Source organism: Spironucleus salmonicida, chromosome 6, assembly GCF_000497125.1.
Source record: "Spironucleus salmonicida strain ATCC 50377 chromosome 6, whole genome shotgun sequence".
Taxonomy (NCBI): Eukaryota; Fornicata; order Diplomonadida; family Hexamitidae; genus Spironucleus; species Spironucleus salmonicida.
The window spans coordinates 1,513,932-1,539,097 of record NC_090601.1 but is presented as its reverse complement, the minus strand read 5'-3'; the positions used below and the strand labels follow the sequence as shown (position 1 = coordinate 1,539,097).

Genomic DNA, 25,166 nt, shown 5'->3' with positions numbered 1-25,166 from the left:
TAGTTGGTTGCTATTATCAAAACCAAAATCTCCTTCTATTTCAAAACCGCAGATACGAAATTTATTGTTTCTAAAGTTAAAATGAATTGAAAATGATCTTATTGTAATCAATTTGTTGTACAAAACTTCAAAATCAACTAATTTAGTAGTGATTTTTGCTTTAAAAAAGAACTGAAAGTTTAAGTTCATTTACATGACATAGTTATCTGATGTATTAGATTTTCTCATAGATAAAGATTATATTTCCAACTTTTTAATGCCTAGATTTATCGGAATATATTTAGAAATTTTATTTTGAATTTACAATAAATTTTTACTAATTTAGTTATTCACAGTGGTTAAAGATTAACATTCTATATGTTTTAATATACCAAAATAGTCTATTTCGAATAAAGATAATAGCAGTACGAATACAGTGAAAAATAGTTTTCCCCCCATTTATCAAAATATTATATAACTACTATGGATTATTTTATATTATATTAGTTGATGTATTCCATAGCATCGATTAAATTAATAATTCGTAATATTATACATTTGTTTAATAATCACACTTATCACACCAAATTACCTTAAATCCAAACTACAACCTCTTCTAATCCATACCGCTTGTTGACATCACCTTAAATAAGGCCCCATACTAGTTTTAAAATAGCTAATTCCTCAACCTAATCGTTCCCTTCACAATTGCAGTAAAAAACATTTCGCATCAGTTGCTTCAACAAATTATATCCAGATAATTTACCATCGTACACAGTATTTTGAAGTATTACATCGCTCACAGGTAAATAATCTGATTATTCATTGAATCCCAGATACTCATATTTCCGTCTGTATAAAATGAACTAATTATAGTCAAAAGAGGTGAAAAATTTACTTTTGATCTCTCTTTCACCAGGAATTCCTAATATTTGCAAATATTATTTAACTAACATAAACTCATTTTCAGCTTTAAATAATTACTTTCCAGTCCAGAGCTCATAAATTAATGTTCCAAGCTCGAAACTATCTGAAAAAGCAGGAACTGCTGCAGTTTAATAAATACATTCTGGAGTTAAAATATCTAATTTCACATTTTTATTAATAGATTATTCTGTTAAATATGGGGTTGTTTTTTGAACTTAGAAGTTGATGAATTTTTCGACCCCCTGGAGTTTGATAGACTTTTCAAAATTTGGGAACATCATTCTAGCTGGATTATTTGCTTGGAAAAAAATAGTTTTTGATGTGAAGCAACCTGAATAAAATCGAAACTATCTAGCTGAATTTAGGAGCTAGGCACATTATTGAACTATTATTCTAATATGCTGAATTGATAAGGGTTTTAGTTAAATAATCTAATCTAGCGAGAAATCAAATTACTCATAAATGGTGACCTGACTATCTAGTATGGTTGTTGTAGTAGTAGCAGGAATGAGGCCATAATTAAGCTTTCTTACTAGAAGCAAAAATGCATTTTCCTTTCTTTATAGAAGCTGTTCATTTGATGACTATTTAAACAGCTTTATAATTTTAGTTGCATTTTAGTGTTATATCCGATAAAAAAGTGCGGTACTTGTTATGATTTAAAGCCTTTCTACAAAAATATCGTTTATTTATGTATTCGTGGGCAGTGCAAGGTGAAGCGATGGGAGAATTGTTGGTTTTTTTATTTCATAAAATTATGCATTAAATTTAACTTTCTAATAAGTTTGTTTAATGTCAATTGTCATCTACTATAGCATTTTTAATATTCGGGTAATACGATATATTATTGCAAAATAATTATTTTCTATTAAGGAATGTAAATATAAATTATTATCTCGATTTATTTGTAAATAGTGTTCTTATATACATTAATTGTATTTTTTAAATTAGTTTCTAATTATTTTTTAAGTTACTAGTATCAAAATTATAAAAAAAGATTAAATAATAAAATCTTGAACCTGTATTGTTATTCAGGAATTATATTTATTTTTAAATACAACAATATTAATACGTTTTTAATTATTTATATATTAATAAAATTATAATAAAAGTTATTGGTCTAATTTACTTCTCATTCTCAAAATGCTTGCATTTATATTGGCTTAGTATCCTATAGTGCTTATACATGGATTTGACTCTCATCATTAAAATATGGAGTTTATGAAAGGAATTATTGAAAGAGAAATATCTGGTGTTATTGTTATTAATTGTGAAATTGGTAGAGGTAAAATAGATTCTATCTTCATGGACCTGTAATAATAAATAAAACTTTTATCTGAATGTATAAGTGAGTATCCAGTAACTTTAAATGGATATATTGGCGTTGGTCATAGCTAAGGAGGTTACTTAATGAGAGCATTGTTAGAAGATTACAATCATAGAATTTCACCAATGGTAAGATTTATCTCTCTCGCAGGGCCACAAGGGGGATTTTTCTGTGGTATATAATCTAAATGTAAAGGTAATTATTTACCATATTATATAGAAAAATTAGTATAGATAGCAGAATATACAAATTTAGTTTAAACACATCTGGGTCCTTCATAATATTGGAGAAATCCCTACAAACTAGAAATTTATACAGAAAAAGCGAAATCTCAGCCACTAATTGATAATATCAAAGATTATGATGAATAAAGAAAAGTTAATTTTATGTCTGTTGATAAAATTGTTCTATTTGGTGGCCCTTAAGACGAGACTATTTAACCCTGGTAAAGTACATTTTTTGGGGTTTGGAAATAAGGATCAGATTCAGAAGTATAACTTTACCACGAACGTGAAGAGTATTTAAAAGATACTTTTGGATTAAGATCAATGGTAGAATAAGATAGAGTTGTTTTCGAAGTAACAAATTTAGAGCATGGAGACTACAAATACAATGAGAATTTTATTGTTGATAGACTTATGCCCCATTTACGAATGAACTGAATACTGATTGATTTAAATTCATTTTATCAATTACTAGATATTATGAAATAGTTCTCATTATTTTAGGATGAAAATTTGCAGTATAACTATAGTATTTAAGATTGGTTGTTTAATATTATTTTATTTATAAATATTGCAACCTTTAATCTTTGACTATTTTTAATAAAGGTTAAATTGATCAGTGTAAATCTTGCATCGATATTTATTACTTAACAGAAAACAGTTATTATTATGTGTCATTAGGATAAGCATATATATATTTGAGATAATACAAATAATATTAGTGGGACAAAAGTTACAGTTTATAAGTTATGTTAATATGTTTTATTAGTATTTATGAACAAAATAAACAAGGTGTTTTAATTAGTATCTCCTTTAAATATTAATAAAATAAGTATATTATTTGGTAGGTATAAGTATAATCCATATAAGCCATTTAATTATATAATGAGTTTTTCTATAATTTCATTATATCGCGTTATTTTGACAAAACATTATTAATTAATAACTGACAATAACTAATATTATCAAATCGATATAATATTATGTAATATAAGTAAATCAAATCAACCACTTCACTAAAATGTATATCACAGGTGATATTGGTGGTACTAACCTTCGTCTGTCTTCTATAAATGGCAAAGATATGATTCATACTGAGTATTATGTTACTCGTGAACACCCCACTCTTATTTCTGCTATTTAAGATTTTATTTCTAAACATAGCATCAAAGGTATAAAATCTTGCTGTTTGGCTATGGCTGGACCAGTTGATGGTAAACACTGTACATTGACTAATGAAAATACTGCATACAAGTATAACTCTGAGGAATTTGCTTCTACTCTGGGCTTCTCTGTCAAATTCATTAACGACTTCCAGGCAATCGGATGGTGGATTATTTCCAGATTCGTCACCAATGATGCAGTCGATATTATTGTTCCAAATCCCTTACATACGGGTGTTAAATTATATCTTGGTGCAGGTACTGGTCTTGGTGTAGGTTACGTAGCTGGCACAACTGTTTTCCCTTGTGAAGGTGGACATCTTCGTTTTGGTCCATCATGCCCTATTGAATATGAATTAGTGACTTTTATGCAGAAAAAACACAACTCCTAGCACATATCTTATGAGCGTTTCGTATCTGGAAATGGTATTGCTTGCATTGCCCAGTTCTTCATGGGTAAAACCGAAGCCCAGCTTAATGCTTATCTTGGTGTTACTGGTGGTTCTGACAAAATGGTTTCTGAGCTAATCTCGCTTCCTGCTTCTGAAGATGACCAGCCATCTCACGTTGCTATCAATGCTAACAAAGGTGACGAGACCTTCAAGAAGATCATGGCTATTTTCTTCAACTTCTACGGTCGTTCTATTTCTGACCTTTGTGCTGGCTTCTTGCCATCTGAAATATTTATTGCTGGTGGTATCATGGCAAAGAACATGGATCTTCTCAAGGATGCATTTGTCAACAAAAAGTTTATGGACGGTCTTTATGACAAGGGTAGACTCTCTCATATTGTCAAAAACAGAAGAATCAGCGTTATTCTTCAGGACAACATTGGCCTCTATGGATGCTGCGAATGTCTGTTACAGAACGAGTGATTTCTGGAATCTAAACCCGAGTTTAATAACTATAATCTCTAATTTTAATCATTATCATTAATTTACCTTTTTATTCGGTAAATACTCCAAATTTACACTTTCAGTAAACCCTTAACTGAACAAACTATCACAATTCCATAGATCCCAAACGAAAGTACATAATTCAGCATCTTCAACTACTTTCACTAAAACTTAGCCCTCCATACTAGATTTTTCATCTTGCGAACGCGCAGCAGCTCCTGCTCAAACCATTCGTTGCCATACTCTTTCTTATTTTCTTACCGTGCCTCAAATAAATAAGCAAATGTGTCGTCGAAAATATCTATTTGGCAGAACTCTGATTTTAGCTTTGTGAAACGTCTACGTATTTCCTTGAAAACAAGGGTTTTCGTAAGCGCGAAAAGATACTTATAATCTTCCTAGAATACGTATTTTTTAAGTCTAATTTACTCCTGCGGAATATTTATATTGAAAATATTTTGGTAGTATGGTGCAGGCTGAGAGTTATGAGTGTTGATGGCTTTTTATATAATTGGGGATAATGATATATTATGTCCAGTAGTTATTTAGCACCGTGCTATTTTTTGTGATTCAAAGCTTTAGATTTTTTTGATCTGAGAGTTCTGAACACGCAAAAGATTAGTAAGTTTTTACTTTGGATTCATTGTTAGTCTGCTAGGAATATTATATGATATATAAGAATATAGTATTAGATATTGTAGATTGCATAAAATAAAGATAATATGATGAAAATATAAAATAAAGTATATAATTAATAGAGTCGTCACTTAAAAAAATAATTAGTTTAAGAAAAAAAAGTTTCCTGATTTATGTCTATTCAGTTAAATAAATCGTTAAATACTCCAAATGAGCCATCTAACTTTTTCTTATCCTTTATCTCATTAACGTATCTGATCTTGTTTCTAATTTAGCTGACACTCATGTTGATGAAATAAGTGGATATTTCTTTAATAGATATATTCTATTCAACAAGTTACAAAATTAACTCTTCCTCTTCTTTTTTCCACTAATGAGGTTTTTCAGACTATCTATCTTTTCTGATTTGGTACCAATCATAGCATTGGCGGGGTGTTTTAGTTTCAATAACTTTAGATATTTAAATCCATGATAATTTGCCCCTATTAAGTATATACAGTTGATTGTTAATCTCAGCTTTAATAACTTCCTCTTCTTAGCCAGTCCACTTGGAATAGTTTTGCTTTGTCATTTATATTGAAATGACTTTTGTAAATAGTGAAGATTTTATTATAATATTACATTATTTGTGTTTGAGATATATGTGGTTTGGATTTTTTAAAAAAATATGCAGATATTAATTATATTTCATTATATATATAAAGTAGTAACTTCGTTTAATAGAATAATATCAATTAAACATATATAATTTATTATACCACGTTGTAGAATAAAATAGAATATATAATGTATAATATTTATGTAATATTTTATTATTTCTTTGACTTTATTTATCAATAATTGATTTTTAATAAATATATTTCTATTATTATATAGTTATATAAATAACTTATTAATTGTCTAAATACAATAGAGATTAAAAACAAAGATATATGAATACATATTTATTACTAATTATTGTGATACTATCATCTAAAATGCAATCTAGAATTAAATATAATGAAAAAGAAATTATATTCATAATAAAACCTTTCAAAATAGGAATTCTGGAGTATATTTTTAGTTTTAAAATCAATGTTTTCTATAGTATAATACTAAAGTTATTTTTAGAATAGCACTATTTGAACCTCAGCTACCTGAATAATATAAAATAAAATTACTAGTATTGAAAACAAGTATAATAAATAGTGATAGGTTATTGACAGCATTTCATTTAAGAACATACATATCTATTCAAACTAGACATTTATTTAGAAACATAACTGTAGTAATATTGTTAAACAACTAATTGAACAAATTAAACAAAATACTTCACTTTAAAAATTCAATAAATCCAGTTTCGTATATAATAACTAAGTATTTTTAATAGATAGTAACTAACTTGATAAGAGAAACCTATTAAATAACCACAGGTTACACAATTTTAGTAAATTGGTCAAAACTAAATATCTAGAACTAATTACATAATATTATTTATTCATTATATTTAATTATGTTATTGATAATATGTAAATTTAACGTTGACATTAATTTATTGTTTTAAATAATATAAACCTAATTATTCGTAGTAATAAATATTTATTACTCAATTTAAAAGCATCTATTAATTTACTTATCAAATAGTAGCTCCTAAATTAGATCGAAATCGTAATCATACAGTTACACTTTCAAATCTAAGACAATAATAATTTATTCAATAAAAGTAACATATATAATCTTTTCTTTCAATATCATTTATTTAATAATTAATCCTTAATAATCTTATGTTATAATTTATTTACTCCACGAGTAAAAATAACCTTACTTAAAAATAGACTAATCAGCACCAAAAGCGCGTTCTTTTATATATCTTATTTTATTAAGTTGCTTAACTTTTGTAGTTTTACGTAGTTTTGATATTATATACTACGAAAGCTACACTTTATCTTATAATTCTAAATTTTAGTCAGTTTTAAGGATCATCGAAGTCGGAAATTGCTCAGAATAGAACATAAGAAAATTTTATTTTTAAAAAATATTTTAAGCAGATTAAAATAATAAACTATGTTAGTTAATAAATAATTATAACGTTTAGGTAGTGCTAGATAAATAAATGTTGCTCGAAGTAACATGAATATTACTAATATCAAAATCAAACTTATACTCGTATAATGGATACTACCGTAAAATTTATTCTAAAGTAAGCTACTTAAAATTCAGAGAGAATTAATTCAACTCTGTAGATTAGGAGTTTATTTTAATAGTAGTAGTTTAATATAAATAATGTAGCCTATTGAAAATAATTTAATTGATATTTGAAGGAATGAAAAATTGACATACTTAGAAATTATTATTTTCTTCAACTATATAGATTAAATTATCTTCTGTGGTAATACATTTAATCAATGTAACTGGAAGTTGCTACGAACAAATAAAGTTTAATTTATTCAAGTTAGGAGTAAAAATCTATGCATTTATTGGATTTGTTAATAATTTATTTATAACTGTATAGCATGAAGAATTATTGATAAAATTATAAAAAGTTTCAGCAAAAGGTAAATTAGTATTTGTATTAAAATTATAAAAGTCATTAACATTATTTGCTTATATTTATTATTAAAAATTTATAGCAAATTGAATTAATTATTATTAAATTTTTTCGTTAGAAGAAAATTACTATAGAAACTTTGATTCTGGATTCATACTCATATTATGATTTAAAAATGTAGTAATAATATAATTCTATAGACTTCTATTTTAAAAAATCCACTGATAATCTTTCATTAAAAATTCAAACATTGATTTTTATTCAATAACTTATTCTTCGAATGAGAATGAATGTACCAAAGATTTAACAGATACTTTATTTATTTTAAAAGGAGTTAACCTCGCTTCAAGTCTGGAATCTTTAATATAAATAATTTATGTGATATTTTAATCTATTACTTTTATTTTCGAGGTTTATATGGCTTATGAAATCTCATTGAAAATAATATGAGAGTTAATAATAAGAAAAATCAAAAGTTATTCCATAAAAATATGATTTTTAAGCTGTTATTCTAAAATTTGTTTGAAAATACATTAATGATATTTTCCATCTACTATTTAGAAAATAATGTGTAATTTTAAAAGATTTTTTTAGATAATTAACAGTTTAGCTTCTATTAGAGGATCTTCAGTTGTTACTTATTCAAGATTTAAATCTAGTTGTTATCTAAATAAAATTTTAAGCTAGGACATAACTTTTTCAATAATAAGATTCGATAATAATTAATTTATTAAAACTGGAGAATTATCTTCGTCGTCAATAAGTAATTATTATATGACTTAGGTGATTTATATAAGGGTTTAATATCTGACTACAAATGTTCCATCTAATTTAGTAAAAAATATCTAGATTAATCGTTAAAATAAAAATTCTAAGAAATTATATAACATCTTAGGCTACACACCGCCCATTTATATTCTTTTTATAAATAGATTCAGCAATTCAACATTAAATTATTGACTCATGCATTAATTTTAAATTATTTAATCAACACAATATTTATATTATTCTGATTCTTAAGCATATAATAAAAATGATGAAGAAATATCTTATTATCGTGAATTTACTAGGATAATAATTCTAGATATTAATATTTAAGAGGTAGATGTAAAATCTTACATATTAAATAAAAATGTTGATAGTAGATTTGCTATTCCAGTATCTTTAACATTATCATGACAAAGTAATAATAATCGTCCCATGAATGAATACTAATATGTTATCATTAAATCTTCCAAAAACATATGCAAATTATTATCTTTAGGAGATAATTTAATAACTGACTTATACAATTTAGTGAAACATAAAACTAGATAAAATTAGTCAATTGAACTTTCAAAAATATTTATATTTTTCGTCTTAATAAATTTTAATATGTCTATTTTATTATTATTTCGCAGCTTAGAATTAATAATTTGAACTATATCCTATTATAAGTCATTCGTAACAAAAAATTTGCATATTATTATGAAAGGATAATAATATAATTCTTCATTAATTTCAGGAAGTATGGATAATATATTGGTAAAAAATATTAAATAGTTCTTATTTTAGTTAACTTCCAGCTTTTCAACTAAACAAAATACAACTTACAATATCAATAACTAAAGATCACATTTAACCCTAGAAAAAACAATTTCAATAAATGATAAAACTTTTTTCTCCACCGATTCATTTATATCTGAGAAATTATTAAGTCGATGTAGTAAATGCAATATTATTATAATTAATGCTTCATTTTCGACTTCTAATCCAATATATGTATTTCCAATACTAAGCAGCATGTTAATATCCCCGTACCTAGTATTTGGTAGATAAAATCTTAAATTTAATAACTATTCAACATGATAATCTATTTTTACTTCAATTTCAGGTACACATTATCTAGATAGTAGTTTTTTAATAATTATACAAATATCATCATCAATATTATCAAAATCAAATATATTACTTTATATTACCTACTGTGTCAAAACTTTACCGCATAGTTGATAAATAACTAAACCTAATTCAAAGTTATCATTTTATTTCTACGACATGAAAAAATCATTACAGATTCTATTTGGATCACCATATCCATAATAAAATTATAGTTATAATTCGTCTTATACTGTACCTGGTTTTGATATCAAGGAATCCACAAGAAAAACTTCTTGCGTATCTGTTACTAAAAAATTTTCCAATTTAATATTACCATGAACTAAATCATGTTAATGAAGTTCGTTTACTGCTCTTAATGCTTAGTATATATAGAATTTAAGATTTGTACGAATATTTTCAAATGTTTTTGGTAGAAATGGTCGCGATAAATAAAGTATATTTTACTAGAAAGAAAATAGAGATGCAATCGAAAATTTAAGCAATGATATACACTATTAGTGATATTTTTCTAAAAATAATAAGTTTTAGATATCTATTTTTTCTGGAAATTATATAGCTTTTACTAACAGTATCTATTAATATAAAGGATTTATTGCTTTAAAACTTTAGGTAAATTGGGACTTCGACACTTGTTCAGATAATATTTATAATTTAAATGGTAATTACTTAATTTTTGGAGCATCTAGTGTATAATAAATAAATTATGATGATGAACTGCCCATTTGATTTACTTATTTATACTAATATTATATAGTATGCTACATATTAATGATTTAACGTATATATATTTATTATATTTTATTATCATGATCTTTTGTTACTAAATTTATATAAAGATAGTTTATTACACAATAAAAATTAATATACAAATTTGTTTTTAGAAATGAATATAAGTTAGTCAGTTAATGAGCAGCAATTTGTTATTATAAAATAAGAAGAATAGATAGAGTAACTAAAACTAGAAATCTTATAAGCACAAACTACTAGATTACTTATACCTTAAGAATATATATCTTAAGTAACATCTAAAAGTACATTACAAACCATTTAAAAGGTTTCTTAGATTCAAGAACCAGAAAAATATAACAAGTATGAAATCTTTAAAAAGCTTTCTGAGCTTACTAAGTCAGATTTGATATATTCTCTTATTTCCTGTATTGATTTGTTAGAAAATAAGGTCAATTTACACAAATAGCACTAATAAGACGATAACCTAAAGATTGATGAATTGGGACTTAAAATTAAAATTGCATAAGAAATGAAACGACAATTAATGGAGAAAAATCTTAATCAAATGGAACAATTTCCTTAGTAAATCGTTGTCCCAAAAATAGTACCTCTACCTCTATCTTATTAAAAACAAGCACGTAATATCTCAGTCCCATAAGTTCTTAGTCCTAGTACTGATTTTTATCTTGATAAGATAAAACATATTATAAATGGGCGGAAATGATGTTTATTATATTATTTAATTATATATAATTTTCCGCTTATAATGGATTTTAAACAAAAATTGTTCAATGAATAGAAATAAGTTGTCTAATCTGAAATTATTTCGCAGTTTAAGAAATTGCGCGAACAGATTTCAAATAGAAAAATGTTTGTATTATTTGAATAAGATTTATAATGTGATGTCAATACCGATCATATAAACCCAAAAAATGTTTTGCCTATATTTAAAAAAATTATTGATTCATCAGAAAGTTATTTATTGAAAGTTCCTTTTTTAAAATCTACTCACGTTATGGATGGTATCTTGTAAGAAGGTTTTGAGGAATTAAATAGTAAAGTTGAATATTACAAAAATTAGACTGAATAATATGAACGCCTTTACCATTCATAAAATTAGATAGAAGAATAGCTTTAACATGTATTAACTGATATCACAATGGATAAAGGTAAGGAGAAATAAAAATATATGTCATAAATTTAGTTTTTGTTAGAATAATTGTTTAATAAGAAGCAAACTTCAGATCGCTATAAACCAGATTTTGGATAAGATACGGATACATAATTATTTACAGGTACAATTTAGCTTACTAATTAAAACGAAAAGATGTTAGTAGAAAAAGATGAAGCTGTACGAAAAGCAGTCATTTTACAGAGACAAGTTCTCGAATTGTCGTAAAAGCAAGAAATTTAATTCCGATCTATATCATAGCTAGAATATTAACTTACTGACTACAGCGCAATGAAAGAATCCTATGATTCTTTAACAGAAAAATTAACAGAAAAAGTTGCGGATTATAACTAATTAGAGAACTAACTTTTTGATGTTTAGACTGTAAAAAAAGAGCTTAGCGAACAACTTATTGAATCGTCAAAAGACATAAAGAAGTTTGAAATTTTATCTAAAGGCAAAGACAAATTGAACTCCTCTAAAACATAAAAAGAAGTACAAGAACTAACATAATTAGTAGAAACATAAAATATCACAATAGGTGAACTAGAAGAAAAAATAGAAGAAACTTCTAAAAATGCGGCGCTTTTTAAATAAAAATCTACTACATTTTAAACAAAGTTTGAAGAATTAGAGAGAAAATCAATTTCTATTGTATAACAAAATGAATAGTACAAGCTTGAACTCACGAATTTAAATGTTTAATTAACCTCTGCATTAGCTTCTGAAAAACCAGCAAAGATATCTGATAAATCTTAGCCAAACTAAAAGCAAAAGAAACAAGATGATATAAAAAATAAATTACATCAACTTTAGGAAGACCAGAAGTCAAATGCATTAAAGGCTCAGCAACATATAAAAAATGTTGAATCAGAAGCCTTTAGGGAAATCACAGGTCTTAAAGCAGATGGAAATGATACTTGTGCGTTGTTACTTGAAAAGTTTAAATATAGTAAAAATGGTCAAAATTAAGAGATTAACTCAGAGGTTCCATCAGAAAAAACCGAAATTTCAGTTCCAGAGGCTAATAATTCAGAGAATGAAAGTAATTTAAGAGATGAGCAAAATGCAATTTAAAATGATGAAAAGACACCTATATCAAAACCTTCTAAAAACCTCAAAAAATCTGTTTCAAAATCAAAAGAAAAGGTTTAAAAACCTCTTAAAAACGCAGAATTGAAATAAAAATTTGTTAGTTTGTTGGAAGGTTTTCCATAAGAAATTCAGGATGAGGTTAATTTTCTTTTAGGATAAATGGATGAGAAATTTGAGGCCTATTAATTCGCTTAAAAATAATTAGAAGTAGCTAAAAAAGAATAAAAATTAACTGAGACGAAACTTAAAAATGAGATTTAGTAACTTAAAAATTAAATTATGTAAGATAATAAATAACAAATTAATGGTTAGGAGATTGAATTTTCTAATAATCATTAGAAAGTGATTGACGTGTAAGAAGGATTAATTTCCGATCTTAATATAGGGACTACTAAAGAGCTTTCTACTAATAATTACAATGATAAATGTAATAGTAATAATAATATTTATATTGATAATATGAATAGTCATACTGATAGTAATAATTAGAATAATGCATATGATGAAAATTTCTCTAATGACAGAAACCTTATGCATGCTAATATTCGTGATTGTGCTGAATAGGGTAATCAAACCTAATAAGATATTCTAATTACTCCAACAGAATCGCCTACACGTAAATTACTATTCAGAATCAAAGATCAAATAGAAGCAGAGAATGCAAAATTTGTTAATATTTAAACCAGCAATCAGCTAAGCGAAGAGGAAATTTAATAAATAATGCAGAAGCAATAAGGTTTAGTATCTAATTTTAATGATACTTTAAAATAGCTAGCACATTAGGATTTGTAAATAATTGACTAAGTTGAAAGTGAAATTAAGAGATTTCTATTATAGCAAGATAAGTAAACGCAATGTTAATAAATTAAGGGCGATTAAGAAGTCAATTTTACTTCAGATTTGCCAGCCTTAGTAAACAGTAACATTTTGAAGTCAAGCAATGGAATTCTTGTGGATAAGATCAAACCGGAAAAATTATCTGTGAATGGTACAAGAACTTCTATAACCCAAGGACATACCTAAAGAATTACCAATACGCCAAAATTAACTTCCAATGATTTGATTGCTACTCCGGCGACTATAATATGCCCACATTGTCAAAGTAATGTTTAATTTACAGGCATATCTAATACAGAGGAGAATGACTAGAATATTTAAGGATCTAATATTAATTAGTCAGATTTAAACTTTGAAGCAATAGAAGCAGGAAATAGTGATACAGAAAGGCCGTCAGTTTCTGATTTTTATAATTCTAATACAAAGAAGTCCAAAAATATACTATTTAACACAAAAGTGTCAAATGACTAGAAAGATAATTAAATTCCATTAGCAAGACCATCTGAGTAGAATATTAATTAGGGAGTATAGAGAAGAACTTTAAAATAAGTAGCCTAACTTTATGATTCAGTTACAGTAGGATATGATGCCACTGGTAAAGAAGTATTTATTCCTAAACCTAGCAAAGACATTGATTAGAAACTAAAAATAGTTAATAAAATTTTGTTACCCTTAGGAATTAATCCTGTAGAGACCGATAATTCAGCCCTTGTATTATAATAACTTTAAAAGAAGCGCGATGAGATAAAGAAAATTTATGATAAATCATATATGAGATATAATCATTAAGAAGTTTTAAAAACACTAAAAGGGCATGAAAGAGGACTTAAAGGTATGATGGTTGTTACTGATAAGGTTACTCGACATTTTTATTCACTGGTGGGAATGAGCTTAGTTCGCACTATTAACACTAACTAAACTAATTTCAGACGAGGACCTGTGGGTTAGACATAAAAATTTGGTTCATAAAGACCAGGGGCAAAATCGAATTTTCAATGAGTTTATTTTTCACTCAATTTTGCCTAGTTTTTCCTAGATTTACTACACAATATGATTTGTTTGTTGGTGTTATTTTTCGACCTCTTTTTCTAATTTTTGCTTATACGATATTATTTTATCTGACACTTTTTTAGCCTCAATATAGGCATTTTAACTTCTTTTCTCTAATTCTTTAATATTATTTTATATCTCAGTCAAATTAACTACTTCTGGAGAAGTTTATATCTCATTCAGCAACTTATCATATTTTTGTAATTAATCTTGGATACTTTATTGGTATTTTTCTATTTATTAGCATTACTCATTTACTCTGGTCTCTAAAGACTCAATAACAACTGGTAAATCATTTTTCACAAATACCTCCATCCTCTTCTGCATTTTGATTTATTGAATATAGTGCACTATTATATATTATTGAGTATTAACACTTTCTTTTTCACTTCCCAAATGTCATAATTATCTTCTGACTATTCAGACGGTTCTTTCGCCTCTGAAAATGAGACTACAAATATAAAAATTACACCACAATTATTGAAAGGTTTAAAAACACATCCAGACCCATCATTATATCTTTAACATGCTACTTCTCCATAGGCATAAAAAGACATTCTTATAATTCTAACAGAATTAGCTGTCAATACTGATTCTCTGCCTACGCATCTATCTGCAACTACCCCATTCTCTACTAACTAAACACTCTTTTTTGCATTAATAATTAAAAATAAACATCTTTTCACATCTGAAAATTATTCGAAATTGCTAAAAGTAGTTCTTCCACTACCTTCCTGTCCAGCAAAAATAGCTTTCCTTTAAATTGCATTTCAGTCACTCCAGTCAATCGACCTATTTAAATCTTTCTTAAAGTTAACTCCATTAAACTAATCATCACATGCAGCAGCGATTTTAAATTTTTAAGATTCTAGTTTTATTTTAAAATTTCATTCATCAGTATACAAACAGCTTATTTCGCATATAAATTTCTGCTAAAGCGGAAAAGGAACATTGTTTTGGAGTGGTTAGAAAGCATCTAAAATGGATAAGTCAAAATCTGGTCTCAAAATCGAATTAGTTTTTAATGATAAGATAATGCTTATTTTGTAACTTTTAATTGTGTCAGCAAATACTTAAGAACTAGAGTTTGGTGTTAGTCAAATTATTGAATAATTCACTACTACAATGATTCATTTTAAGACACATTTTGCTGCTATTTTAAAACTATATAGATTGATGTCAAAATCGTTTACTGGATATTTTAGCATTTAAAATCAGCTAATTAATATGTTTATTCATACTATTAAGCCACTACCCTATGCTGCTTTCACGGTTAATATAAACTAATATCGTGGTAAAATGTTTGATTAAAATGGTAAAATGAAATTTTTTGAAACATTAGTACATCCAAAGGGGCTTGTAGATAGTTCATTTTGGCACGAATAATTATAATTGGAAATTGTTAAGACGCTTGTTATTTATTATTAGAACGTATGTGGGTTTGATAAATTTGACGCATACAGACTTATATGTTTACCAGAAGCATCTAATTGGCTAATTTCTATTCTTTCATAGGTTGGGGAAGCTCTGGCAGGTGGATGTATTGCGCCAGGTTTTAATGTAAAGTTTTCGTTTGGCAAAGTTCAAAAATCTCATGTTCCAGTTTACTAAAAGGAAATCAAGCGTATACGAAATGCTATAGTAACTGATTGTGATGCTATTAAGTTGATTAGGAGCTAGGCGGACGATAAAGAGCTTGATCGTATTTTTGTAGATGGATATGTTACAGATGGTTTGTAATAAAAATTGAGAGAATTAAGACAAAATAGCGAGATTTTAAAACTTTCAATTATAGGTAAAAATGAAGAAGGTCAGGATGCTACAGAAATGAAATTTGAACCAATTATTGAGGATCAGATTTAATAACCGGAGGAAGAATTTGAGGCAGAAGAGCAGAATTTCAGCGAGCTGGAGAACAACCCTGAGGGGGAGGATATTGTTAGAGAACTAAAATTGTGATGTACATTATTTCATTCATCATCATTTGTTATTTCGCTTATATCTTACCCAATCGACTTTAAGAACTCCCTTTCTTCATTTGAGTAATATTTTTAATTGAGGGATTATATTGAAATGTTCACCGGTTTTGATATGTTCGGAAGCGGTTTTAAAGGAGGAAGAGTATTAAATTTACCCGATAGCTTAATATCGTTTTTAATTAGCTCAAAGTTATCTTATTGGACATTTTTATTGCGTACCACGGTGTATTCGATCTCTTCAGCTGGATATATATCGAAATTTTAAGATGATGAATGTGATAACTAATAAGTTTGAACAACATTTCCAGAGGTTTTTATGGTAGAACTATAATCTATCGTATCACTTTTCAATAAAGCTGCGACTGCTCTTTATGCGTTCTGCTAGAGGTTATGCATGTATGATGTTTATACTAATGGATCTTTAGAAATAATTTATTTAGGAGTAATATTTAATGGTGTAAGTTATGTAGAGTTATTATATATAGATGGTTTAGGACTATAGTTTTCAACCAAAATAGGTTAATTTTTGACAGGAAATATTTCTACATTAGCAGTTTATCTAGGTTTTTTTTAACAGCCTTTAAACATTTATTCTATCTATTTTATTAATCATAATAGTATATAATATTCGAGTAGCTTGTTTAATACAAAAAACTCACATATCATATAATACTAAGTTTTTACACACAATCTATTCTACAAATAAAATAAGAATAACTCACACAACTCCTTTTTCCATATAACCAGTGCAGCACTTGCTTCCACAATAACATACTTACTTCTCACCACCCCATTATTCAAATTAATAGTCAAAAGTTATTTCTTCTCCCTAATTTATATCTCGTAAGGTACACAATGCGATCCGGCGTTCATCACCGACAAACCAAGTCTATGTTTCAGCATTTGGTTCACAAGAATGGTTAATAAATCGCATTTTAGAGCCAGTTTTACTAGCATCGATATACTTTTTAGCAGTGAGTTAAATTGCATAGAAATGTGTGTCCTTTATCAAACGTTAGGCCACTGAATCTTCATTCAGTACTTCACCTGTGTATTCCCCAATAATTTAATTTTTCAGAATTTTTTCAGTTGCAAAGAGCCCATGTCCTTTAGCTTCAGTAAGCCTGACTACTGTTTTAGGGAATTTTCTAGTTTAAAGTATATTGTTCAAGCAGTTTCTTCCCCCACACTCAATTTATAATCTTCGGAGTTCGCCAGATTCATAGCAATCACATTCTGGTAGGGTAGTTTTTTTGGGCGCCATATAATCAACATAAATTAACTTATTTGTTAATTTAAAGGATGGATTAAGCACTTTAAGTTTATGGTTTTAAACCTTCATTTTCTACTAAGGAGTTTTGGAAAATGAGCGGATAAATAATTGTACTATATAAAATATAATAATGCAGTCACTAATTTATTAAATACCCTAATCAGTTATCTGAGTCTTCTAGCTGCATGCAAAACATATCGGCTTTACATTTTCGTTTGATAATGCCAATATCATCAATAGCTCCTACTTCCTGTTATTTATAATCCGAGCAGCGCCAAATATTGCTACTATCTTCACAATTTTTTTAAAATAAAGAAACTTTTGATAAATTTTATGTTAATTGCTTGTCTTACTCTGATTTTGGAACAGTATTTTGGATTATGGAATAATTTCACACTGTTCTCTATCTGAACGTGCTTTACCAGAATGTGTATAAGATAAAATAGCTGAAGATGGTTATGTTGGTAATTAACAGGATGAAATCCATGGTGGTAATTTATTTGAGTTTTTCTTTTTTCTCAATGCTATAACATCGTCTTACATTGTTTATAAATCTTGGTACATAGCAGAGTTTTCATTTCCCATTTAAATTACAAATAAATGTTTTGTCCTATACTTTAAAAATAATATCCAACAAACAAAATAAAAACAAAGAACTAGAATTTTATATAAGCTATACCAAAACTTTTATAAATATTACGCATTTAAAAATTAAAATCTAATTTCCATTCAATTCTACATTAAAATTTGTAGCCATTATTTTATTATTTTATGATTACTAATTTCCTTCCACACATATCCAACCCATCCCTTCCAATAATGCTATTTTTCACTATCTAAGTATTTAACTTTACACTTATCCCAGATATTTTCCCATCATCGTACTTCATGTAATCTCATTTGACACAATAAAATCTTGAAGAGATCGATTTCCTTACACATATTGAAAAATAGAATAGAATTAGTAATAATTATGTATATAATTAGTATGGCTAAAAAACATATCCTTTTAGAGATGATTTCTTTGCCAAAAAACGCTAAATGGACTAGAAAACTTGTAAATATCAAAAAATTAGTGGCATTTGTACAGTTTTTTCTATTAAAGATGATGAATTTCATGCAAATCATTTAATTGTCAAGATGGAGTTCCAACCTAAACTAAACAGACAGACAGCAGCTGATTTGACTAGTAGCTTAACCAAGAATTATTAAAATTTGAGCTACGATTTTGCAATAGAGGTAGGAATTGCAGAAGGAAAACAATGGAAATGTTAAAAACTGGAACTAATTGAAGGAAAATGTGTTGAATGGGATTATGAAGTAGCATGGGAAGCAGCTACTGATAGCTAGTGAATTTGGGAAATTTCAGTATAATTAAATATATGTATTCTTTGGTATAAAAGTCAACTGGATATTATAACGAAATTGCATATTCATTGTATAAATTCAGCATTTATAATATTTTCTAATTATCAAAAATTTCTCCTTTTTATGTTTATAATATTTAATACGTCAGTACATATTAATAAAGTTTAGTATTTAATTCATAACAAAGATATAAGAACCATTAATATAGTTTATTTAAAAATATTATGAAGAATATATAGTGCATTAAAAAATTAGTAACAAAATTACGTAACTTGTTTATAGAACTATAATTTTTTTATAAATTTTAATTAACGTTTAACAAAATAGTATACAATTTCACTTGCATCAACTAAATATTAATACTAATGTTTATGAAGCTTATCCTTTTTAAAATTAAGAGATAATACTCTAATTTTTTTTAAGAGATTTAATTTATGTAATATATAGTTAATATACTTTTACTCGATACTATATATTATATAATACTAGGAGAAATTATAAATTATTTTAAATATATATCTGAAAAATAGTAACTACAATTTACTTATATCAAAAAGTTGCTATACTGATATTTGAGATGTTTAGTTTATGATCTAGATAAATAAACTTTTTAACAAATTATCATAAATAATTATGCAAACTATCTAGAAGTTTAATGATATATAGTAATAATAATTAATTTTATTCTTTAATTTCTGTTGCTTTATTAATTATCATAGATTTAACTTTTGATTTTCATAAACTAAGAAACTTACCATTTTAATAACAAATAAAAGTTTTACATTTAGTAGATTCTATATATTAAGTAACTATTAATAATTGTTAATAGTTTTCGGTGTACTCTTAATATAATATATAATATTTAAGATAATAATTGAATATATAAATTATCAATCTCAGAACTTTATAAATTAAACCATTTATATTAAGGATTATAAATTAAATTAAATTTTTAAATGAGTGAAATTATAAACGAACATTATAGGGACTATTACTAGTAACTCCCAAATAAATTCCAAGATATTTTGTAATATATAACTACTGTACAGTCAGCTGCATATGTAAAGTATTTTTATATAGTTATTATTTCAATATCAATCGTCATACCCATTATTTTTGCCCCTATCATCATGAACTTTTCATATAGGATCTAGTTATCTACATTTTAAAGTATATCTAAGTTTTATGAGCCTATAGTTATTCTACTTTGCGTCTCATTTTAAACTGTTCTATTGATTCTAGAGCTTTCATCCGGTTCTCAAGTGAGACTACCACAGTTAGAAAACACATCAATCCTTCTTAACGTTGGATTAATCATGGTAATATTATTAGCAGCTGCAGGAACTTTCACACGAACAATTCGACTTTCTTTTATTTAGCTTTGCATGCAAATGTTTAAATACACTATACTGTTTCTGATGCAAAATGTAGCTTTTTTTGTTAAGGATGCTTATTTATAATAGTATTTTAATTAAGATGATGATTATCGATCCCGTACTGTTTTGATGCAACTTGCCATAGCTAGAGAACTCGCAAGGTACGCTCAATCACTATTCACTCTATTGCTAGTGGCGGTAAACGGGAACCAGATGTGCCAGGTCGCGCGCCGGGCCGAGGCGTCGCGGGGGCTCGGCGAGGAGGTGCCGCAGCACCTGGTACGCCCCGACAACCTACGCTTCGTGCGCTTCGACTACGCCGCCCAGCCGCGCTTCTGCCTGGAATGACCACTTTGTATACTCCCCACTCCGGAATGGCCTGACGCAGGAGAACCGCCCTGGCCGAGAAGAGGAAGCAGGAGCAGGCGGCCAAGACACAGACACAGCCGGTCCAGAAGTAGCCGCCCAAGGAGCCAAAGGCCGCCAGGCCCGCGGCGCGGAGGGTGGCCAAGAAGGCAGACCGCGCCGAATGAACGCGCGGGCTCGGTGAGCGAGCGGGGGAAGCATGCGCCCCGGGAGTGAGAGCCTCAGTCACTTGCCAGTCATCGTGCGCCGCAGCTGCACGTACCGCTGCTCCGTGTCAGCGTGCTCCTGCTCCAGCTCCTGGATCTGCAGTTCCAGGTCCGGGAAGTCCTCGTCCAGCTCCGCCGCGATCGCGTCCTCCCCGAACTCCGCCTCCATGGGGGCGATCACGTCGAAGTAGAACTGGTACACCTGGTGCTGCGTCATCCGCGGGAAGTTGTCGCTGCGCCAGATGCGGCGCTCCTCCGCCGAGAGGTGCTGGTACTCCGCCGTGTTCGGTGCGTAGTCCACGTGCTCCATTCTTGGGTAGTATAAATGATATTCTTGAATATATAATTTTATGGAATAGTACATTTCAGATAACGATATATAATAAAGATATTTGCGAGATTTTCGGGGTACGTCAATCTACCAAAACTTCAGTTTTTCGCTATTATTTTTTCTTTCTAGTGGATTTCATATTAACTAGCTTTACAATACGCTATCCTTTATATTTAATTCACTATGTGATGTACTGTCAACAGCTGGTTTCGAAGCACCGACGATTCCTTGCGATTAAATTTGAATAATACACCAAATCTCTAAATCACTTAGAAAGCTGTTATTTACAACATAAACATTTAGAACTTCAACAGCGAACGCTAATTCTGCTCCCCTGCCCCAGACCCCAAAAAATTATACCAACCGCTCACTTTCTGGCATCAGGTGGTACGTAAATCCCAGGTTTCCCCTATGGTACATACGCACCGCCCTGGGCCGGCTTTATAACTGTAGATTTCGGCACATACGGATTTCCGCTCCCTTGCCCAGGTCTGTATATACTTCCGTTTCCACCTGGAACATACGCGCCACTGCCCTGTCCAGGTCTGTAAACTTTAGTCTCGGCTACCTTTTTCGCTTCTAACAAGCTCTTCTGCCTCATTTTCTCCAATTCCAATTCAGCTTTCTACTTTTCTGCTTCCTCTTAGGACAAAATTTTTGCCTTTTCAGCGTCGCTTTCGGCTTTCAGTTTGGCTGCCAATTCTTCAACTTTTTGCTCGAAAATCGCAGCCTCTTCGTCGTAATATTCATCGAATTTTGTTTTCTGCTCTGTCACAAGTAATTGATAATCTCCTATATCAGCTAAGTGGAGTTTGAGCGTTTTACTCGCCTCAAAGCTCGCAGTTTCCTGCTCAAAACGGATTGGGACGATTTCTTTGAGCATCTGATTCAACCCTTCCACCTATGTCATGTAAGTATTTTTACGCTCTTCAATTTGAAGTTATCTGATATAATAGATCTACGCTTCCACTTTTTGGGTCTGACTGTTGAGCAAATTCTACCTGTCCTGGAGCCGTTTTCTGTTGAATTCTGCTTCTTTTTTCATAAGTTCTCCCTGCCACTAAATAGGTTTCAAATTCGACAGATTGATCGATTTTAAGTACACTGAGAGTTCCTCGTCGTCGTTGGCTCTGCTAAGAATATGCTTCGTGATTATATCAGTAAAAACACGTTTCATTTTGTCTGCCTCCTGCTTGATTTCAGCCAACTTTTTGAGCTCTTTATCGCGCTGCTCTGAAAGCTTCATTTCGGCATTTTGCTTTTCCTCGAATTCTTTCCTCTTTTTGAGCTCCGTTTCAGCGATTTGAAGCTTGTTTTTGACGATGATTTCTGCAAAATTCAAAGCGGTCAAATGGGCTGGTTTGTGGGTCTGTTTGACGAGTTTCAGGGCGTCGCAGAGAATTCCGGAATTGTAGAATTTTGACTGCTGGGGCTTGAAATCTGAAATTTGCGTAAATTTGACGTTCATTTCATCAAATTCTTGCTTCGTTTTGATCAGTTTCGCTTATCTGAACGTGAATTCGCGTGAAATTAGGGAGAATTTGATGTTTGAATTTGCGAAAATTGGGAGCTTAACAAGCGGTAAAATGAGCCTAACGAGCGCGAGTGATGACGTCGGAACGTTGATTTCGTCGTTTGGATAGAGAGATTATAGTTAAGTGAGAACAAATTGCGAAATTTCGTCTATTTTCAGGTTGTTTTTGCCAGTTTGGATGCTTTAAATCAAGAAAAGAGCAATTGCGTTAGTGAAGAACTTCTCTGTTATTTTATCAGCGAAAGCGACTAGGCTGATGGTGAATTTTGAAGCGGAGTAGGATTATAATGCTGCTTTAGCTGATTGTAAATACATTTCTGGATCTTAAAAGTATTGAGGAAATTGACAGAACACTGTTAAAAAGCTAATTAATTCATTAGAAATTTTTACGTACGAATTCACAGATCCGTAAATTTTGCTTCTAACGCCTTGTTTTAAGGACATTAAGTTGTAAATATCTTAAGATGGTGCAATAGTGTCCGAAATGAACATATAAGAGATGTCTTAAACCTATGTTGTTAAAGAGAAATTATAGTTGGCTGTTAGCATGAAGTTAGGCACGAAATTTTTGCTCAAAATATGTGGAAGGCAGTTAATTAAGATAACAGCTTCATCAGCATAGTTTTAGAGCTGATCAACATCGATATTGAACGCGATACTTAGTCTAATAAAGCTTTCTTAGCATTGTGCCTAGTAAAGATATTGATTAGTTAAACTAAAATATTTGATACTAAGTTTAACTAATCTTAATAATTCAATATGAATATCATCAATATCAACAAACTGTTGCTCTAAATTTACTTTGACTAGAGAGCTAGTAGATACTAAAAGTTTATAACAATTTTCATAATCAGCAACAGCTAGAAGAGCTGAAATCATATCTGCTCTAAGTAAATATACTAACTTTTATACATAAGCACTTGAGTAATCATCATAAAAATTATCTTCCCAAGAAAACTACTCAGCTGTGTCAATAATTTACTACAATTCTTCGTAACGAGCGAAAGTAACTGAAATCATCATAAGCTTACTACAAGCCTCACAGAATACGGTTGGGTAGAAACATGTAGCCGCGAACTACATAACTTTAAATGTAAGTGAGAAAATAAAGAAAATAGTATCTTCTTCGCCAGAAAGTTTTTCATTATAAAAGATAAGGGAATTCTAAATTTTTGCAGTATATTTCTCTGGAAGTAATGTTACTAGATCTAATGTCTTAACTAGTATAAAATTAAGAATTTCTTCTTAGATTTATGGGAAAAACTTGAAATAAACACCTTTAACAGTATCTAATACTTTGTATATAATATTGACTTAACGTGATTCGAAAAGTAAACCTATAAAACTCATTGTTGTTATAATAATATCAGATCTATATGTATCTATATACATTGGCAAATGAGTATTCTGCGTGTAAAGAATGTAGTTTTATAATATAACATGAATAGGTTTTTTCTCGTCAATATCCTTTTAAATATCTAATGCAACATTATGAAGTTATAATAAGTTAGATTTTCCAGCATCAGTAAGCTCCATATTTTTAGGAGCCTTTTGCTTTCTCTCAACATTTCTTGAAGTTAATGCCTTTTAAGTTTATTCAGATATTACCTTAGGTTTTTGTTTAGTAGAAAACTTGGCAGATTAGAATTATTTTAGATACTCCGTAGATAATTCTTGAATTGTTAACTCTTTCTTTTCTACTTTCACTGGTTGATGCTAGAAAAGAGTCATTGCTTCTAAAACAGGTTGATTAGCTCCTGTTGGGACAAAAGTAGTAGATTAAGCCTCAGTATTTATTGTTCTTCCTTAAGGGGGAACATATGCAGTAGTAGGACGACCGCCAGGTGGGACATAAGCCATTGTAAAGTGGAAATGAAACGGAATTTATTTATATTATAATATTAAATAATATCAGTTTTTAAAATTTTAAAATTAAATAATAATCATTTTGTATCAATTAATAATCCACTTTAGACCTACAACAACACAGGCAAGAGCTAAAGCTGAAACAATGAATATACCTGAAGTATTTCCGTATTTAGCTTACTTACGCATATTAATTTCATCTTTCATCTGACCATAAGTACTTTCTAATTCTTTAGCTACAAGTTCCTTCTGAGAAACCAAGAATTCGAGCCTTTTAACAAAGGCTTCTAGTGCTTACATTTCTTAGTCAACAGATTCCATTTGAAAACGGAGCGAAAAATTTATATATATAATATTATATAATAATCTTATTTTATGTTACTGTCTCAGTTATGTACATAAAATAAGTAATCATATCAAAAAAC

At 29.0% G+C, this 25,166-nt stretch overlaps 17 protein-coding genes across 17 annotated transcripts; 7 read left to right on the top strand and 10 right to left on the bottom strand. All coding sequences in view use genetic code 6, as the record gives it.

The window, feature by feature from the left end:
• Positions 1–557: 557 nt before the first annotated feature.
• Positions 558–1,724, bottom strand: SS50377_26579 (uncharacterized protein; the record flags this gene model as incomplete). Its single annotated transcript, XM_067910386.1, has 1 exon — positions 558–1,724. The coding sequence occupies one exon, from the start codon at positions 1,722–1,724 to the stop codon at positions 558–560; it is 1,167 nt and encodes a 388-aa protein (XP_067763142.1).
• Positions 1,725–2,049: 325 nt separating this feature from the next.
• On the top strand, positions 2,050–2,895 carry SS50377_26578 (Palmitoyl-protein thioesterase; the record flags this gene model as incomplete). Its single annotated transcript, XM_067910385.1, has 1 exon — positions 2,050–2,895. The coding sequence occupies one exon, from the start codon at positions 2,050–2,052 to the stop codon at positions 2,893–2,895; it is 846 nt and encodes a 281-aa protein (XP_067763141.1).
• A 583-nt stretch (positions 2,896–3,478) lies between these two features.
• SS50377_26577 (Glucokinase) lies at positions 3,479–4,495 on the top strand (the record flags this gene model as incomplete). The annotated part of the gene is made up of 1 exon (XM_067910384.1): positions 3,479–4,495. One exon carries the CDS (start codon positions 3,479–3,481, stop codon positions 4,493–4,495), a length of 1,017 nt encoding a protein of 338 aa, XP_067763140.1.
• A 182-nt stretch (positions 4,496–4,677) lies between these two features.
• SS50377_26576 (uncharacterized protein) lies at positions 4,678–5,160 on the bottom strand (the record flags this gene model as incomplete). Its single annotated transcript, XM_067910383.1, has 1 exon — positions 4,678–5,160. The coding sequence occupies one exon, from the start codon at positions 5,158–5,160 to the stop codon at positions 4,678–4,680; it is 483 nt and encodes a 160-aa protein (XP_067763139.1).
• A 173-nt stretch (positions 5,161–5,333) lies between these two features.
• On the bottom strand, positions 5,334–5,723 carry SS50377_26575 (uncharacterized protein; the record flags this gene model as incomplete). Its single annotated transcript, XM_067910382.1, has 1 exon — positions 5,334–5,723. The coding sequence occupies one exon, from the start codon at positions 5,721–5,723 to the stop codon at positions 5,334–5,336; it is 390 nt and encodes a 129-aa protein (XP_067763138.1).
• A 740-nt stretch (positions 5,724–6,463) lies between these two features.
• Positions 6,464–10,324, bottom strand: SS50377_26574 (Kinase; the record flags this gene model as incomplete). Its single annotated transcript, XM_067910381.1, has 1 exon — positions 6,464–10,324. One exon carries the CDS (start codon positions 10,322–10,324, stop codon positions 6,464–6,466), a length of 3,861 nt encoding a protein of 1,286 aa, XP_067763137.1.
• A 119-nt stretch (positions 10,325–10,443) lies between these two features.
• SS50377_26573 (uncharacterized protein) lies at positions 10,444–11,013 on the top strand (the record flags this gene model as incomplete). The annotated part of the gene is made up of 1 exon (XM_067910380.1): positions 10,444–11,013. The coding sequence occupies one exon, from the start codon at positions 10,444–10,446 to the stop codon at positions 11,011–11,013; it is 570 nt and encodes a 189-aa protein (XP_067763136.1).
• A 144-nt stretch (positions 11,014–11,157) lies between these two features.
• Positions 11,158–14,391, top strand: SS50377_26572 (uncharacterized protein; the record flags this gene model as incomplete). The annotated part of the gene is made up of 1 exon (XM_067910379.1): positions 11,158–14,391. One exon carries the CDS (start codon positions 11,158–11,160, stop codon positions 14,389–14,391), a length of 3,234 nt encoding a protein of 1,077 aa, XP_067763135.1.
• A 9-nt stretch (positions 14,392–14,400) lies between these two features.
• Positions 14,401–14,769, bottom strand: SS50377_26571 (uncharacterized protein; the record flags this gene model as incomplete). The annotated part of the gene is made up of 1 exon (XM_067910378.1): positions 14,401–14,769. The coding sequence occupies one exon, from the start codon at positions 14,767–14,769 to the stop codon at positions 14,401–14,403; it is 369 nt and encodes a 122-aa protein (XP_067763134.1).
• Positions 14,770–14,838: 69 nt separating this feature from the next.
• On the top strand, positions 14,839–16,401 carry SS50377_26570 (uncharacterized protein; the record flags this gene model as incomplete). The annotated part of the gene is made up of 1 exon (XM_067910377.1): positions 14,839–16,401. One exon carries the CDS (start codon positions 14,839–14,841, stop codon positions 16,399–16,401), a length of 1,563 nt encoding a protein of 520 aa, XP_067763133.1.
• Positions 16,402–16,412: 11 nt separating this feature from the next.
• On the bottom strand, positions 16,413–17,009 carry SS50377_26569 (uncharacterized protein; the record flags this gene model as incomplete). The annotated part of the gene is made up of 1 exon (XM_067910376.1): positions 16,413–17,009. The coding sequence occupies one exon, from the start codon at positions 17,007–17,009 to the stop codon at positions 16,413–16,415; it is 597 nt and encodes a 198-aa protein (XP_067763132.1).
• Positions 17,010–17,139: 130 nt separating this feature from the next.
• On the bottom strand, positions 17,140–18,279 carry SS50377_26568 (Histone-lysine N-methyltransferase; the record flags this gene model as incomplete). The annotated part of the gene is made up of 1 exon (XM_067910375.1): positions 17,140–18,279. The coding sequence occupies one exon, from the start codon at positions 18,277–18,279 to the stop codon at positions 17,140–17,142; it is 1,140 nt and encodes a 379-aa protein (XP_067763131.1).
• Positions 18,280–18,735: 456 nt separating this feature from the next.
• Positions 18,736–19,047, top strand: SS50377_26567 (uncharacterized protein; the record flags this gene model as incomplete). Its single annotated transcript, XM_067910374.1, has 1 exon — positions 18,736–19,047. One exon carries the CDS (start codon positions 18,736–18,738, stop codon positions 19,045–19,047), a length of 312 nt encoding a protein of 103 aa, XP_067763130.1.
• Positions 19,048–20,018: 971 nt separating this feature from the next.
• Positions 20,019–20,786, top strand: SS50377_26566 (Transmembrane domain-containing protein; the record flags this gene model as incomplete). The annotated part of the gene is made up of 1 exon (XM_067910373.1): positions 20,019–20,786. The coding sequence occupies one exon, from the start codon at positions 20,019–20,021 to the stop codon at positions 20,784–20,786; it is 768 nt and encodes a 255-aa protein (XP_067763129.1).
• Positions 20,787–21,029: 243 nt separating this feature from the next.
• On the bottom strand, positions 21,030–21,320 carry SS50377_26565 (uncharacterized protein; the record flags this gene model as incomplete). Its single annotated transcript, XM_067910372.1, has 1 exon — positions 21,030–21,320. One exon carries the CDS (start codon positions 21,318–21,320, stop codon positions 21,030–21,032), a length of 291 nt encoding a protein of 96 aa, XP_067763128.1.
• Positions 21,321–21,708: 388 nt separating this feature from the next.
• SS50377_26564 (uncharacterized protein) lies at positions 21,709–24,735 on the bottom strand (the record flags this gene model as incomplete). The annotated part of the gene is made up of 1 exon (XM_067910371.1): positions 21,709–24,735. One exon carries the CDS (start codon positions 24,733–24,735, stop codon positions 21,709–21,711), a length of 3,027 nt encoding a protein of 1,008 aa, XP_067763127.1.
• A 93-nt stretch (positions 24,736–24,828) lies between these two features.
• On the bottom strand, positions 24,829–25,062 carry SS50377_26563 (uncharacterized protein; the record flags this gene model as incomplete). Its single annotated transcript, XM_067910370.1, has 1 exon — positions 24,829–25,062. One exon carries the CDS (start codon positions 25,060–25,062, stop codon positions 24,829–24,831), a length of 234 nt encoding a protein of 77 aa, XP_067763126.1.
• Positions 25,063–25,166: the final 104 nt, after the last annotated feature.